Below are 17,168 nucleotides of genomic sequence, written 5' to 3'. Positions count from 1 at the left end.
GGCAACCTGTTCCAGTGCTCCACCACCCTCACAGTAAAGAACCCCCTTCTAATCTCCAGTCTAAATCTGTTCCCCTCCAGCTTGAAGCCATTGCCCCTCGTCCTGTCACTACAGGCCTTTCTAAACAGGCTCTCCCCAGCCTTCCTGTAGCTCCCTTCAGGTACTGGAAGGCTGCTATTAGGTCTCCCCGGAGCCTCCTCTTCTCCAGGCTGAACAACCCCAGCTCCCTCAGCCTGTCCTCGTAGCAGAGGTGCTCCATCCCCCTGATCATCCTTGTGGCCCTCCTCTGGACCCTCTCCATCAGGTCCACCACTACAGGATGCTCTTCTTATCATTCCCCACTTCCAACTACACAGGTAGCTTAGTGTGGAAACAAAAGGAGATAAAAATAAAAAAAAAACAATGAACAAGCAACTCCAGAAAGCTGGTTATCAGTCACCCAGCCCCTTAGAGCTGATGGAAGAGTCCTAGGAAGCTGCGATTCTTTATACCACTCTTTCCAAATGCTGTGCTCATTTTGAGGGGAGGGAGGGGGGAAAAATAAAACCCACCGTCTCAGGTGGCAGTTGAAGACACTCACCCCTGCAGATGTGGGATTAGCTGCCCAATTGTGATCTCCTGTGCCACCTTCTGGTACAGGTCATGGCTGTTGAGCACCATTGACTCCAGGATTGCTAGTGACCGTTGCAAGATAGAGATGTCCGATGCAAATTTGTTGACATAGCTCGCTATCTACAAATTCAAAACCGTAGAGAATTTACATCTTGTTATGGGAACAGGGAAAGGGAAGAAAGAAAAACTTGGCTGTGACTTAGAAAGGCATTAGAATAAAAGTTGTCCTGTCCACGTGCCAGGTATCACTAAATGCCTGAAAGCAATCAACCAGGCACTGCAGATACCTTCAAAGGACAGCGTGACACAGATCCTTCAGCTGGAACAAATCACCGTACCACCAAAACGCATGCTTCAACATTACGTTATGAACATAAATCAACATTAAAGAACTAGAACAGTTACATTTTTTTTGTGAGGAAAACCTCTGAGAGGACAAAGAGAATACTCCTCATTCTCTCCAGTAGACATCTGTGCAGCCAGTATTATCTAAACAAATATGTACATTCAACTGCTGGAAAAAAAGAAATTTCCATCTAGCTCTCTGGTAAAACACACTCTAGCAAAATATGCATATTTTTATGCCCCCCCCTTGCTGCTACCAACATCAGTGAATCCCTTTCCAGGTTACAAATTAAAGCTCTTGTTGATGATCATGTATCAGCACAACTGGTTCCCCAGCTCTGTCTAGAGTCCACTCTTGCTTAAGTATTCATGCATTAATAAGCTTCACTTTCACTGCAAGCTGAAAGGTACCCAAGGAAGCACAGTCAGACGGAAGAAATGTTGCATGACCACAGCTATTTGCTCTTTACAGCCAAGGAACAGACTACCAGTGGCCCTGTCTCAAGCCTGATGCATTCTTTCCAGAGAACTTCAAGCCTACGTGCTTCTTCCGTGCTCATGCTACAAGCCACTAATGGGATTACACCACTTCTGATCCTGGATGCCTGCTTAGACCTTGGCATCGTTCTCCTTTTTGGAGGAAGAGAGGCATTCCCTGCGTTTGGAAAAGCTGCCTCGCTGCCTGTAAAATGCACAGCTAGATACTGACACGTGGATGACACTGTTTTGCACTTGTGACATTTTAAGCGGTACTGACGGAGCAAAACACCCTTCCTGCAACTTTGGTTGGAGATGGCAAGGGAAGAGGGACAGATTTTTCTTCTAATCTATTGCAGAACGGCTGTTTGCTGTGCTGCTTGGTTTGCATTAACCCCAATTCAGCTATGCTGAACGTAACTTAATTCAGGAAATACATATTGACTTTACAGAAAATGAAGAACCAGTCCATGGTTGCGCAGAGAACAGAAGGAGAGAAGCAACTCCACTGGCCTTTTTCTACTCTGGACTTTCAATATCTGCTGCCTGCAAACCCTGAGACCAAATATTTACATTCGTATATGATGCACATTGTGCTGTTTAAAGTAATAGCTGTATCTCAGAAGCACTGTTCTACCCTACCCTACCTCTGCTAATGGTCATCCAGGTGTTTTCTGATGCACTGCAGCCAGAGCTGCCAGATGTCATAGAGTCATGGAATGGTCCAGGTTGGAAGGGACCTTTCAGAGCATCTAGTCCAACCATCAACCGAACTCTGATAAAATACATCACTAAACCATGTCTCTAAGCACCAGGTCAATCCAGCTTTTCAATCCCTCCAGGGATGGGGCCTCAACCACTGCCCTGGGCAGCCCAGGCCAAGGCTTAAGAACCCTTTCCCTGGAAAAATTGTTCCTAATCTCCAATCTGAACCTCCCCTGGGGCAACTTGAGGCCATTTCCTCTTGTCCCATCATCTGGGACTTGGGAGAAGAGACCGACCCCCCCTGGCTACACCCTCCTTTCAGGGAGTTGGAGAGAGCCAGAAGGTCTCCCCTCAGCCTCCTTTTCTCCAGGCTCAACACCCCCAGCTCCCTCAGCCTCTCCTCACAAGACTTGTGCTCCAGACCCCTCACCAGCTCCCTTGCCCTTCTCTGGACACGCTCCAGTCCCTCAAGGTCTTTCCTGTGGGAAGGGGCCCAGAACTGGACACAGCCCTCGAGGTGGGGCCTCCCCAGTGCCCAGTCCAGGGGGACCAGCACCTCCCGACTCCTACTCCCCACGCTGTTCCTGACACAGGCCAGGATGCTGGTGGCCTTCTTGGCCACCTGGGCACACTGCTGGCTCATCTTCAGCCCACAGGCCACCAACACCCCCAGAAGTGTGCCCAGAAGGCCCACAATTCAGAGCAACTTTGCCCTGCTCACACAATAAGCCAAACAGAACTCCAAATGTCTCACTGGTCATCAGGAACCTGTGGATCATCAGTGCAGCGGGAACACAGTACGTCCAGGCTGCATCCCAACTTGTCAGACTATGGTCATTGTGCTCTTTACAAGCCCTTAGATGAATTAATTATGCTTGGTGCAGGGGCTCCTTCCCATATTTCTCCTAGCCGTGCAAATGCTTCATACCAGGGGTCTGCAGAAACCTAACAGTACAGATAACTGAAACCTTAGCCTAGGACAAGCTGCCTTGAATCTATTTACTCTTCTGGTTCTGGACCAAAACATCTTCTAATCATAAATGAAAACCCAAGGGATGAAGCTGGCTTGTATGTTTAAAAGGCCAGGACATACCACACTGAACATACCTGCAAGACATCTGCTAGGTGACTTGTGTGTCAAGCTACTTTCATAACCATCTTGCAGAAGCTTGAAGTCTGGCCAGAAATGATAGGCTTGTCTACCCTGATAAATAAGGCTTGCCAGTTCCAGGGGGAACAAAATTAGATTAAAAAGAAATTCTATTACCATACTCTGAAGTTCTGGATGTGAAAAAAAAAAAATAAATAAATTAAAAAGAGACAAGAATCAATCAACGGGTGTTAAAATTTATGTTATTTGCTGTTCTCTGCTTATTGAGCACCACGTGCAGGGAGGGCTTTCAACATCCAAAAATAATCCTGCACTCACTTATCAAAAAATCTGGTGATAAAAATAACGCAAGCTTACAGAAATGTAACCTCTCCTCCAGAAATATGAACTTTAATGCTTTGCACTTTCACATGAAAATCTGTCACGTGGATGTGTCTCATTCAGGATAAAACTATCTGTTCAGCAAAATACCTGTAACCTTAATATCTGCATAGTCATATGGAGAGATATATATACCCACACAGCAAAAAATAGTGGCTGGGTGCTTAATTTCCAACAGATTTCAAGGGAAATTAGGAATCAGAATGCCTTTACACATCCAGCCCCGCTGTTCTGCTGAGACAGGAGCTAAACGTGTGAAGTGAGGGTAGATAAGAAACAGATAATAAGCTCAACAACATCATCTGAGTTCTCTTCCTGTTTCAGCATCACTTAAATGAGAGAATTCAAAAGTTAAAAACCAAAAATTGAAAAAAAAAAAACAAAAAACAAAAAACAAAAACCCAAAACCAAAGCACAAACAAGATAAGCCCCACCACCACCAAAACCCACACAGGGAAAGAACCTTGAAGCAAACAGACCTAATTTTCTCAGCAGTGGTTATTTATGTTCATGAGTTATTTGCCTGGATCATTTTGATGTCAGAAACGTACAGATCTTTCTGTCCATGTTCTCCTCTGTTAAGTCCTAATGCAGAGTAAAATTTTGGAAGTGGGCATCTCCTTTATAAGTAAGAAACCAGAGTTTTACTTGAGTACAGAAAACCCAACTGGCAGCTGTGAGACACAGAGACGCTTTCCCTCTCACCACCCCCTGCTCCTGCAGGGTACATTTTAGAAGGCAGAGTAAACAATTCATCAAGGTTAAGACTCTTCATCACAGAGTTATGAAACAGCAATTATATAAATAATTCCAAAAGATATTTTTAACTGTATCTCAAGCAATACTACAAAATTTATTTCTCCTCTTGTAGGAACTAAAGATGGGAGCGCTAAATTTGCCTAGTGTATTTTGATATCCAATCACCACGATATGTTTTCTAAGAACTGGGCATTCAAATCTTTTAGACAACTCTGGAAGCTGGAAATAAACTTTATTGTCACAAGCAAGGTCTCGAGAAAATCTTGGATATCCTCAGGAAGATCTTTCAAATAATGTTGTTTTCCCCTATGATAAGGAACAAAGCTCTCCTCAAAAGCATCAATTTTTATTCACTACAGTTGGATTAGCAGCCTCTCTGTACCCAAAGGATGGGAGGGAAGGAGACTGGCATCCAACACCAAGCAGTTAGTCATTAGAAGCACTCAGAGGTTCCCCTGGAGGTCTCCTCCAGCTTCTACATTTTAAGTTAGAAAACTATTTAAGAAAAAACCTCAGATTAATGCCTCCCCATTCCAGTTTGGCTTCCGTTTAACACAAAAGACAGCTTCAAAGGGCATAAGCACTTGATTGCTAAGTTCCCCCTCAGCCAGCAGAAACTTCTGAGCTGCCTTATCCATCCTGTCAACCACTTGAGCAAGCCCATCAGCAACCTCAAAGCAAGTGGCCTGTCAAAAGGCAAGGTCAGAAGCAAGTGAGAATAAAGCTGTAGGCTGCTGCCAGAGAGGCATGGTCCAAAAATGCTCCTTTAGATTTGTCCCTTGCCCACAGAGCCCCGTTCAGGGCTATGTTGTTCCGTCTCCCAACCGCACGGAAGGTCAGGACACACCTCTCTCTCTTCCCTCTATTTTGGTCATTCTTTGTCCTTCTGTTTCTCTTCTAACTGTCCTATTCTTCTCCTTCATCCCTTTCTTGTCCACCACCTTAAATTCTGGTTTTTCACAGAATCACAGAATCGTCATGGTTGGACAGGACCTCTGAGATCACCGAGTCCAACCACACACACACAAAAAAAAGCCCTACGCTCTCAGGCACTGGAGCATGCCCTGAAGGGCCATGTCTACGTGTTTCTTAAAATCCCTCCAAGGATGGTGACTCCACCACCTCCCTGGGCAGGCTCTTCCAGGGCCTGACCACCCTCTCAGGAAAGTCATTCTTCCCAAGATCTCATCTAAGCCCCCCCTGCCCCAACTTTGCACCATTTCCTCTGCTCCTGGCATTATTCCCTTGGGAGAAGAGGCCAACCCCCACCTCTCTCCACCCTCCTTTCAGGGAGTTGGAGAGGGCAATGAGGTCTCCCCTCAGCCTCCTCTTCTCCAAACTAACCATGCCCAGTTCCCTCAGCCTCTCCTTGTAGGACTTGTTCTCCAGACCCCTCCCCAGCTTGGTGGCTCTCCTCTGGACACACTCCAGCACCTCAATGTCCTTCTTGTACTGAGGGGCCCAGAACTGAACACAGTATTGGAGGTGAGGCCTCACCAGTGAGGCCAGTTTTGGTTTTCACAGTTACTTGGGGAGACTGCTTTTGTTTAGGTTTTTAATTTGGGTCACAGTCCAGGGAAACCTATGGAAGTGCCAGACACAAGAGATGAGCCATTAACAAGGGTGCAAACAATAATTTCTTCTGTAGCTACTATACAACCCACAGGGAAAAAGGTGTTGATAGGGTTAGACAAAGACAATTGTTTTGAGTCACTCCCAGAGTAGACCAATTTAAAGTTGTTTTAGCAAGTTTCTTTGTATCCTTCTTAGCAGGCTCCCCTAGCAAATAAGGCATTCTGGGCTTGACCTCGTACCTCATGAAATCAGTTCAAGAACATCTGTACTATTTTCTTTGCCATGAAAAGATAACATCATCATAATCTATCTAGACTCTCTGGAAAAGAGTCCAAACCCCAGATCAATTACACTAATTTTTCTTAAAAATACCATCCATCGTTTTTAATGACCAAACCCGAGCATTAATATCTAACGCTTTTTTCATAATTGACTCTTCTTTCAGTTTTGGCAACAAAAGTAAATTTGTACTTCAGTGGTAGCAATTTTCTAGCCAAATTTTAATTAATTCATTATAATTTCAAGTCTTTACTCTGACTCCGCTAAAATGAAGAGATCTTTGCCACGGGGTGTATTTCTTCCATTACTGTTTCTGATATCACTTTAGTGAAGTTAACTCTCCCCTCTTCTGAACCTCTACAGACGCACCATATCTTAAGTTCTGAGTTGAATCTGGTTTGAAAATTCCTTGTAAAGAACTGTGGTTTGGTTGAGTTTTTTCCCCCCACAGTAAATGAAAAGGGTTAAATCAGTAACAAAAACTGTTTTCTGAAGTCACAGAATCCCAGAAGGCTATGGGAAGGGACATCTAGTCCAACCCCCTGCCAAAGCAGGTCCACCCAGAGCAGGTCCCACAGGAACGTGTCCAGGTGGGGTTTGAATGTCTCCAGAGAAGGAGACTCCACCACCTCTCTGGGCAGCCTCTTCCAGGGCTCTGCCATCCTCACAGGAAAGAAGTTCCTCCTCGTGTTTAGGTGGAACTTCTTATGGTCACGTTTGTGCCCATCTCCTCTTGTCCTGTCCCTGGGCACCACTGAAAAAAGACTGGCCCCATCCTCCTGACACCCACCCTTTATAGGTATTGATCAGATCCCCCCTCAGTCTTTTCTTCTCCAGACTCAAAAGACCCAAGTCCCTCATCAGAGAGATGCTCCAGGCCCCTCATCATCTTGGTAGCCTCTGCTGTCCCCTCTCCAGCAGTTCCCTGTCCTTCTGGAACTGGGGAGCCCAGAACTGGACCCAGTGCTCCAGACGGGGCCTCAAGTCTGATACATCTCTGTCCCCTCTCCAGCAGTTCCCTGTCCTTCTGGAACTGGGGAGCCCAGAACTGGACCCAGTGCTCCAGATGGGGCCTCAAGTCTGATACATCTGTGTATTTAAAGAGCACTCCCATGTTTCTGCTGCTTTTCTGCACTTCTTACACGTAAGAAAAGAAAAAAACGTTGCAAATCGTGGAAAGATCTCTTTCAAAACCACAGGCCTCAGCTGCAAGATTCAGGAGGACCAGAGTTCAACTTGATAATCTCAGTAGATATCAGCTTAATTTCAATTTTTAAACTAACTCATTTCTCTTCCTCCCACATATCCAGAGGAAACATTTCAATGTTGTTTTTTTGTTTCAAGGTATACGGTATTACTCATTTTTAATTTCCATTAAATCAAAATACTAATTTTTGCTTTGATTGCATGCTATCTGCACAGGGAGGTCACGCTGGAATTGAGTAAGCGATTTCTTGTGTAATAAGCCTAAAACAGTGTTGATCCCATTTCACTCCCATAAGATTTCCATAGAAGTTGGGCCAGATCCTGCAACTATAAATATTTACAGTTTGAAATAGCACTTTAATCCCACTTTCATGTACCTTTTTGGCCAGTGACCTAAATAAAGAAGGGAAAGAAGGAAAAAAAAAAAAACCCAACAAATAAACAACCCAACAAAAAAAAACCCAAAAAAACCAACCACGACTCACCTCAAAATTTTAAACTGATAGAGAAGAGGTAGCATTGATTACAAATTTACCTTTTTAATGAATGCCACAGAGAATGTATCCCACGATACAATCCCATGATCCATCAGCTCAACAAATGCAGTCAGTGTAAAGGACAACATATCTCCAAAGCTGCAAGAGACAGGAGTCATGACAACATTTACCAGTGATGCAGCAGGGCAAGGACCGAGGGGATAAAGCAGCAGGAAGTTTTCAGAAAGGCAGGAAAATGAAGCCAATTAGAGACTAAGAGGAAGCAGAAGAGCAAGAGAGGCCGTGCAAGAGAGGCTCCAGAACAATTTAGCGTGGACATCAAGAGCAGTCACACCTGGAAGAAAGCAACTTTGTAAGAGAAGAACGAATCCCCAAGAGAACGCCACACGCGATGCTCAAGGAAATCAGACAGTCCAACTGAAACTTCTCACATAACTCCAGAGTTTTAGATCTAACAGAATAAGAGAAGTGAGCTTTTCTCTCAGCAACTTGTGGAAATGCTCCTAATTGAAGATCATACAGAAGTGTCAGGTTTTGGCACCTCCATATTGAGCAGACTGGCAGAAAGTTAGGGGATTGTTTGTTCGTTCTCTTACAAGGAAGCAAATATATTTTAAAAATGCACCCAAAGAGATTTCCAATTGAGCAGCAATTTTGCCATAATTAATGCCTCGATTTCTTTCTTGGAACCTGAAGATGCATCTCCTTTTGTTTATCTACAGGCAACCACGACAAGCAAATTGCCAAGTTGCCATGGTTTACCCAAGTAAGTAGCTCGAGTCGTTCAGGGTTTGCAGGCATTTTACACCTGGAAATTTGAGATTCAACGCATCTTTGTAGGAACTCCACTAAATTCAAAATGGGTTTAAACTCAACATAAAGAATATTCTCCGACCTGACTAGCTGCAAAGGAATTTTCCAGGTTAAAAAAAAAAAAAAAGTCTTTTAAAGATTAGCTTCATTTCTAGATATATAGTCAGGGCTCCCAAGGGTCAGCCAGCCATAATGATGTCAACGAAGCCGTTCAATGAGGGAACTACTCAATATAAGCAGCAAGAGCACAGAGCCCCAAACGAAGCAGCGTTATTATCTTTAAGGTATCTGCAAGGTACCCTGCCACTAAGCCATTAACAAGCAGAAGCTCTAAACAGCACAAATAGTCCCACTGATTTTAATGCAACAGCTTACCTAATAAAAAGATAACATTTTGGGGGGGGGGGGGGGGGTGCAATTCCTACAGTGGACACTCAAAGAGCAGTCTAAAACAGCATATGCGAGCAATGTTGGGGGGGGGGGGGGGGGGGGGGGGAGGGGGGAACAAAACTTCTGTCAGATTGAAATTACAATGCTCAGTACGTAAAAAACCTGAATATATATTATATATAAAAACCAGAGTAGCGTAGCCCATGCTTAAGGAGTGTAATTGGCTCATCCTTATTTTGGGATTTGCTCTCCCGAGACCCCACTGGAACAGCTCGACACAAAGAAGTGACCAGCCCCTCAGATGGAAGGTATTTCCAGCAGCCCAGAGGAATAAGGCAGAAAATCCGTTTTCAGTGCGGCGGCTCAAAGGGCCAGTTTGCTGGATTTGATGTAATCTGTCATTTAGGGATTTCTGATTGCGAGACGCAACCTTTAACGGCCCCTTAATTTAAGAAAGGGGCTCTTGTTGACTGAAACTCCACAGGCGCCCTCCACTAAAAATAAATTTGCCATTCTTAACACTATGTGAGTAAAACCAAAAAAAAACAACCCCCAAACCACACCTTCTCTTCCACAGCAGCTTTGATTATTTATGACAAAATGAAAACACTACACCGAAGATGAAAGAAGAAAAACCCAGTGTCTTTAAAAAAATCCATTGTAATTCTGCAAGGAATACTGTGTTCAGCAAATACATGATCTGGAAGTTTTTGGTTTTGTTTTGGGGGGAGGAAGGTTGGGTTTATTTGCTTGGGTTTTTTAATAATGCAGATCTTTTAAGAATTAAATTAGATTTAAAATGTCATCATCAGCATTCCAAATAACCCAGGATTTCACGACAGGACGACAATAAGACTCTGCAGTAAATTTAATCAGCTCCGGTCCCGTCGTTTTCCCCAATCCATTCCTTTTGCATAAAATGGTTATTTTTGAATCCACAAATAAAAGAGCAGCCCTAGGAAAGTGTTTCTTCTTAAAACTCGTACCAAATTCTCATGCATCTTCATGACAGAACACTTCCACAAATATATGGATTCTGGTATTTTAAGAAGCTAGGTTAAACTACATCCCAATAAAAAGGAAAAAAAATTACAAAAAGATAGGCCATTAGGCCATATAGGTTGGAACACAAAAATATAAGTATAAAAATATTTCTCCTAGCATTAAACTAAGCAGATAATTTATCTCCCCTAGAATTGTCTCATACAGTATTTAAAATTTGAGCCATTTAACCTGCATTTAGTACAGAAATACTCTTCTGTGAAATAATTGTACATGAAAGTATGGGTATATTATATGGGCATAATTTAGAGGGAATGCTTAAAATGTATTAGACCTGCATATGGATATTTGTCTTCAGAACAGCAGTGGCTGGAACGCAAAGGAATTTAACTAACCTGAATTCAACATCTCATTTATTCTTCTCACCAAAACTCCTCATTAATCCTGCCAATTAATCCAGCCTCTTCTACAGCTTTGGAGGGAAAACCGGGTCAACGGAGCTGAAAATACCGGTATTAATGTATAAACCTGATTTTAGTAGATGTGATAACGATACAGCTGTTTGGGATCCAGAAGGTGAAAGTGCTTTTTAACTAAAAATGATCAGACACCCCCAGCAGGTAGGTGTCACTCCTGGGACACTGCTTCAAACCATTAATGAGCGAAGAGGTGCAACACTGGGACTAATCAAGCAGAAGTAAAGCCTCCAACCCTATTAATGCAACACCACACACACATAGAGTGTATTTTTTTTTTTTAAATATATAGCTCTACATAATGCACCTGCACACACACGTATATGCCAAGTGCCACTGCAAGAGTCACAAGCAGGGCTTAAAGGATAAAAGCATTAGAACAGCACAGCTAGAGATGAAAGCAATCTCCAGGCCAACTAGAGCAAGAGAAGGATTAAAGTATATGGAAGGGGAAGGGAGAAGGGGAAGGAAGGGAGTTGTGTTGATTCATCCTTACGTGATTAAACAAAAGCAAAGAGGTAGAAGCAGGCTTCCAAGCAACTCATTTCAGGACACGGGGCCACAGGCACACTCATATCTTAAGAGCAGCAGACACAATAGATACTAGAAATTTCTAGGGAATCAAAGCTCATTCGTAAATTTGGGAATCTTAGAAAATACACGTGGGGAGCTGTTTAACTTGAAATCTCACTGAGTAAGTGCTGAAGTCATACAAAGTCTGAAAAATGATGGGACTTCTTTCTTTCTAAAACCTTTTCAGACTAACCCACCGCAAAAGGTGTGGCCGTTCCGTAAAAACCAAACCCTTGCTGCTCTGGCAAAATGACTTCATGGTTTGATGGCAACTCCTCATGAGGCTGCTTTTTATTGCGTGTCATTGCAGCTAGTGGGGAAAAACCATCAGAAAGATGCACTGTGTAATTGCAATTTTCTATCTCACTAACACTGGCGTTTTAATGATGCGAGCTGTCAGGCGAGCTACTTGTACCATCCCTCCTCAAGCTCTTCAGGGCTCCAGCTCTCAGGTGGGGACAAGCTGATGAGGTTTCCCCGTTCTCTGCCCTCTTGACTCCTCAAGAGGTGGTCAGGAAGAACCTCCTCATCCACAGCAGCTCTCAGCAAAAGCCTCTTAAGTGGTGGAAAGCTGTGGTCTGGAACGCTGCCTGCTGTCCCAGTGCAAGCCATTCTGGCAGGGGTGGATGGCCAGGCTCTGATCCACAGCCTGGTGCACCTCAAACCCTCGGAAAAAGGGTAAACCAGCAGTTGAGTTTCACCTTTCTAAGGCTTTAGAGAAGTATCAGGTCAAGTTTTAGAGAAATAGCAGGTCAGGTTAATCTATGCTCCTAAGAATTTTCTGCATTGTTACCTTAAGAAACTGTGGAGGAAAAAAACCCCAAACACCTCCACCCATTGTGATAATACTTCTTCTTTCCTAAAAATAAGGATGACAGGAATGTGGATGTGACCCTGGCCACCACACCTGTCTCCCACCTGCCTTCCTAGTATCATTTCTATGTGCTAAACCATCTTTTTTATTTTTGTGCTAAGTAATCCCCACATGTAGATATGGAACTATGTCTGATATTTTGAAAGGAGCCTAAAGCAATTTGGATTTCTTTTCAAAATAAATGAGTGGGGCTTGAGAACCCAAACCCCTACATGTTTTTGGAAAATAAAAATAATAATAATAAACACGGATTGAGGTTTTGGTGGTTTAACAAACACACCAAAATGACTATTTTATTGCTTATTGAGGAGGGGAAAACATTCAGCTGTCCAAATGATTCTTTAAATCGAGATAATAAGTCGGGCTCAGCTGTCACCAGGTAACAAAAAAAAAAAAAAAAAAAAAAGGCATTATAAGCTTTTATAAAGCTAGGTGGACTGTCTCATGTTTTATATGATAAAGTTGCACATGAGAACCTGGAAATTAAAAACTGTTTCCTGTCTGTCACAACCAGGACACGGTCACCAGCCCACTGGGACTAAAAGCCAAAACTCAGTACATCTTTAGACAAACCATTCTTCATGGGCAAAGCAGAACCCAAGGTGATCTCTGTTTGTGCAGAGGTAACATAGCTTTCACTGGGTAGGAGGCAACAAAAAGAGTTGCAGGAGTTAAGGAAACAGTTCACTTTAATTCTCTTATCATTCAGCAACTGTCCTCACCACCTAATACTGGGCAGCTGAAAGGCCTGACATCATTGAGGTCACCATCAAAGAGCAAGAACTGCTCTTTAAGTCAAGGGTTGTAAAGCATAAATGGCCATGAATAAATTTCAAGAGGACAAGGGCTCAGGAAAAGCCATGGGGCAAGAACCTAACCAATTTTAAAAGGAAGGCTGATGGTGCAGCAGGATGCTTTGCAAGCACAGTGTGCACAAGGACCTTTGTTTATTGCTGAAGCTCCTCTTCACGGCTCCTCCAGTGCCTTGTTTCTTCAAGTCACCTTTCCAAGGGCGAAGCTGAGCCTCTATCAAATCAAACTAGGAGCAATTCACACCTCCTTGGTACTCACTCAGTACAGCTGAAAATGACTACACAATCTACGGGGAAGCTGCCCCCCTTTTACTAGATGATTACAGAAAATGCATTTAACTGCTACACTGATATCGGCCCAGATTTTATTGATTTGATTTGATTTTCTCCACCCTGCCGAGCACTGCTGCAATCTTTCTTTGTGGTAGGGTTTCACCGCCTTCCTTACAAGGGATCAGCCCTACTGATTTTAAACGACTTGCAAAAACCTGGAATAGCTTTGTACTTTTGGTATCAGGGCTTCTTTAAGCTTGAAAATTAAATCTGATTAAAGAAAACAACCTGTGAATTCAAGTGTTCTTGAATAAATCCAGGTGAAGATACTGTTATTATGGAGTATGACTAAATCCACTTCGAGGTACATTAAGCATTTGTTTGCATGGGAAACTAGCCCAGAGGTACTATTACACACTGGTTCTTCATGAAGATGTGATTAGAATTACCTTTTCTCTTCTTCCCCATCTTTTAAACTCCTGGTTTTGCTCATTTCATGGTAATTTCCTTAAATGGACCAGATTTTCTTAGAAGACCAGAACTAACGAACTACACGGGGAAAAAACATCAGTGAGTGTGCTTTGACTACAATTCAGTACTGCTATGCAAAAGTCAATCAATAAAACAGTTTCATAGGAATTTATATATTTTTTATATATCCAAGTACTAGCAACACTGCATCAATAAAGTCCCAAAACAAAATGGGAACCCCTAAAACTGAAAAGATGGAGAAACAGAACTCCATGTTTTAGAAGAACTTCCTTCAGGGGAGGTCTGAGGCATCTCTGAGAAAACCAGGGTTTAATTAAGCCAGGCTAGCAAGTTCAAGCTACCAGAGAGAAAATGAAATACTGGCACTTTATGAAATACATCATCCTGTTAATCAAAAGTAACATTTTTCTTTTGATTTTTAATTAACATTTAGTTTAAGCTTCTTTAATCAAGCAAACAGCAGGCAGAGACTGCAAGTTTTAAACTTCAGTTCATTATATCAAGCTCTGAGGTGTTTGTTTGTTTTATAGTTCTTGTTTTGTTGGACCTTTTCCCATTAATACATGGATGAAAAATAGTCAGGATGTTCCATAACTATACTCCTGGAGCACTAGTGTACACATTTTACCTTCCAAATGTGCAAACAGACCAGCTTCCAGAACTACTGGTACCTTTTTAGTGCAAGTCTCATGCTCAAGAATTTGTGTTATTTTAATTACTATCATTCCACGTACTACTGATGGAAATCAAAATATTAAACTATGTGCCCCGATGTAAAGCGGAGCTTCTACTGGCAGGATTTGATTTTCAAAGTCAGAATAAGCTTTAGTCACATACACTTGCTTTCCTGCTGCATCCTCTGATGTGCTGTATCTACGCTGATCAATAAGAATAATCTTAAAGTGGGCAATGCCTTGTTCCCCTGAGTAAAAGAAAAACCCACAACAAAACTGTGTGTAATAAAAGAAAATTAATTAGTATGATCAGGTCCTAAAACCAGGGTGCAATGCAATTATGTCAGTATTTTAGAACTGGCTTGAGGATAATGGCATAATTTAAAGTAGAGAAGCCTACAGGATACTAGAATTTGGAAGCAGAGAGATGCTGAAGGAGTGTAACCATTCTTCCACAAAGAATTATTTTTACAGCAGCGAGGCAAAACCCACCATCTAAATGGACAGAAGGTACCTTGTCTTGGCAGGTGGGATGCTGTCAAGAATTCTGAAAGCCCCATGCCATTTTAATCATTTTCCTCAGAATCTAAACTTTTCTATTATGAAACAAGTTACTTCGTATTAAGTTGAGAAAGTAGAGGAAGGATTTAAGTTTCCTGCCAAATTTACTTTTACTGTCTGATTTATTTATTAGGCAATGATTTAATAATAAACGTTTCAGAACTTGGTTTACAGCAGATTTGTGAAAGTATGATAGGATTCAGGTGGGGAGCTGCAATTCCAGCGTGAAAGACCACTCTCAGAGTGACAGTGGGATGGTTAATTGATTAATTATTCTTTTGCTCCCTTGGATTTTAGCTATACTTGACATGTCGAACTTGCAAGTCAACCAAGATATTAGAATATCTGTTGGGGTCTCAATTTATTGAAGCCTATGAAGGCTGTGCTTAGTTTGAAGCACCCCAAAGGGTCCTATTCCCAATCATCAGGGAACACACTTCTGAACTTGCTGATACAAGACCCTTTACTATTTTATAGTTTTCCTTTACGCAATTACCTGCAAAAATTACCTAGCATTAGCAAATAATAGGAATTCAAGCTCTTACTTCCATCTCACCAACATCAACAATTAAAATTGCCCTGCTATCAATCACGTACGGCAGGCAAATTTAAGAGGGGAATTGGGGAAGGCAGGGAAACGGTTCATTTGCTCAAATTAAAAAGCAAAACCTTACTTAGGAAATAGTAGAAGCCCCTGCAGAAGTCACAGAAACGAAGCACCCATTCCACAAAAGCAAAGCAAGAAAGGCTCCATCAGAAAGTTTTAACAGGCATCAAAGAGCAGAAGAAACAGAGAATGCTGGAGACTGATCGGAATGAATAGGCACAGCTGTATTTACACATAAAGATTAGCGCAAGGGCCTGAACTCAGTCATGCAAAAGAAGAGGAAGTGTGCAAGGTGATGATCTAATCAGGTTCTTACCAGGGCTTCATTATCTTCTGCAATTTCTGATATCGTCTGCAAAATTAAAACTTGGACGTGAGGAGACACACTTTAAAACATCTGTCCTCTATTTACCTATGCATACACACACACACACACACCCCCACACACCCCCAGACTCCACTCATAAAATTGAAGGCAGACACACAACAAGACGCAGCAAATTACTAATAATTCACTGTGAACAGAAACAGTTCAGTAACTGCTAAAGAACATTCAAAACTTCATTTTGAATATTTGAAAGAACACTTGTTTTAACTTCCATGAGGAAAAAAGCAGAAGAGAAAAGACAGTTGATAGGGGAAATATACCACATTTTTCTAAAACCTCTTTCTCTTGACCATTAAAGCATGTCTAGGCATCCTAAATTAATTAAGTATTTGTGTAAAAGAAGTCCTTGGTACCAAAAAAAAAAAGGGTGGGTGGGTGTTTATACAGTAAGCATTTTCTGACTCATTGCTACAACGTGTAGTCCATTACCTGAAAAACTCTTTTATTTACTCCCAGCCTCCATCACTAAAGCTGGTGTCAGAGCTGCCAGCAGGGCTGAAAGTTGCTGTGTAGCCAGGACCAAAACTGACCAAAATCCTGACCTTCTGAAGTCAGGGACAAGTTTTCCGTCAACTTCAAAGGGGGGGCAAAGAATTTACCCCGAGTTTTTAACCACCCAGTTGCTCCAAACTCAACAGCTCCAAACCATTTTGCACCAGATCCATAAACCCAGTCCAGCTGTCTTATTCCAAAAGAACATGTAAGCTCCTTTGCTCTTAAAATCCACACACCAACGGACACGCCATGACCCAAGCTGCTGAATCAACCCACTTGAGAAAGACCGTGACCTGATTAAAAATGTCACTTAGTGATTGGGATTATAAGGGACCCAACCTTCAGCACGACGCTCTTGCTTTCCCAGCAGCCTCCAAAACACTTGGTTCCCAGTTGCAGCAAGAAGTTTAACATACACCAAGAATTTTTTTTTTTATTTAAACATTTCCTATTTTTTCCCCACCAAGATCTACACTGTTGTGTCTCATCAGTGAAGCAAAAGCTATGGCATCATATTCCTAAACTCAGGAAACTGGAAGCCAAATATTAATGGGGGGGGGGGAAGGGGTGATGCAAATAATGAGTGCATTGAAAGCTGTAGCCCACTCATCACAATTTGCCAATCATCCTCCTGCTAATAACTGGCTTGAGAACTGCTGATTTTGCTACTAAGCAAGCTGAAGAAAGAGACCATCAATGGTAAAAATGGCATCCAAGAAAAATAACTTCTGTTTTTAAAGCAACACTTAAACCAAAAAAAAAAAAAAAAAAAAAAAAAAAAAAAAAAAAAA

General features: G+C 42.3%; 1 protein-coding gene across 7 annotated transcripts in view; it reads right to left on the bottom strand.

Annotated features, from left to right (window-relative positions):
- Positions 1-17,168, bottom strand: part of ELMO1 (engulfment and cell motility 1) — a 348,732-nt gene that overhangs the window by 220,480 nt on the left and 111,084 nt on the right. For all 7 annotated transcript variants that reach the window (XM_014942223.1, XM_014942255.1, XM_014942230.1 and 4 more), the window contains 3 exons: positions 15,811-15,846; positions 7,986-8,085; positions 581-732 (listed from right to left, as the gene is read on the bottom strand). In XM_014942223.1, the coding sequence (XP_014797709.1) occupies positions 581-732; positions 7,986-8,085; positions 15,811-15,846 (288 nt within the window). The remainder of the gene's footprint in view (positions 1-580; positions 733-7,985; positions 8,086-15,810; positions 15,847-17,168) is intronic.

The sequence above is a fragment of the Calidris pugnax genome, unplaced genomic scaffold (genome assembly GCF_001431845.1).
Source record: "Calidris pugnax isolate Ruff unplaced genomic scaffold, ASM143184v1 scaffold23, whole genome shotgun sequence".
In the NCBI taxonomy this organism is placed as follows: domain Eukaryota; kingdom Metazoa; phylum Chordata; class Aves; order Charadriiformes; family Scolopacidae; genus Calidris; species Calidris pugnax.
The sequence above is the reverse complement of the archived record's forward strand: the minus strand, read 5'-3'. Positions and strand labels throughout refer to the sequence as shown.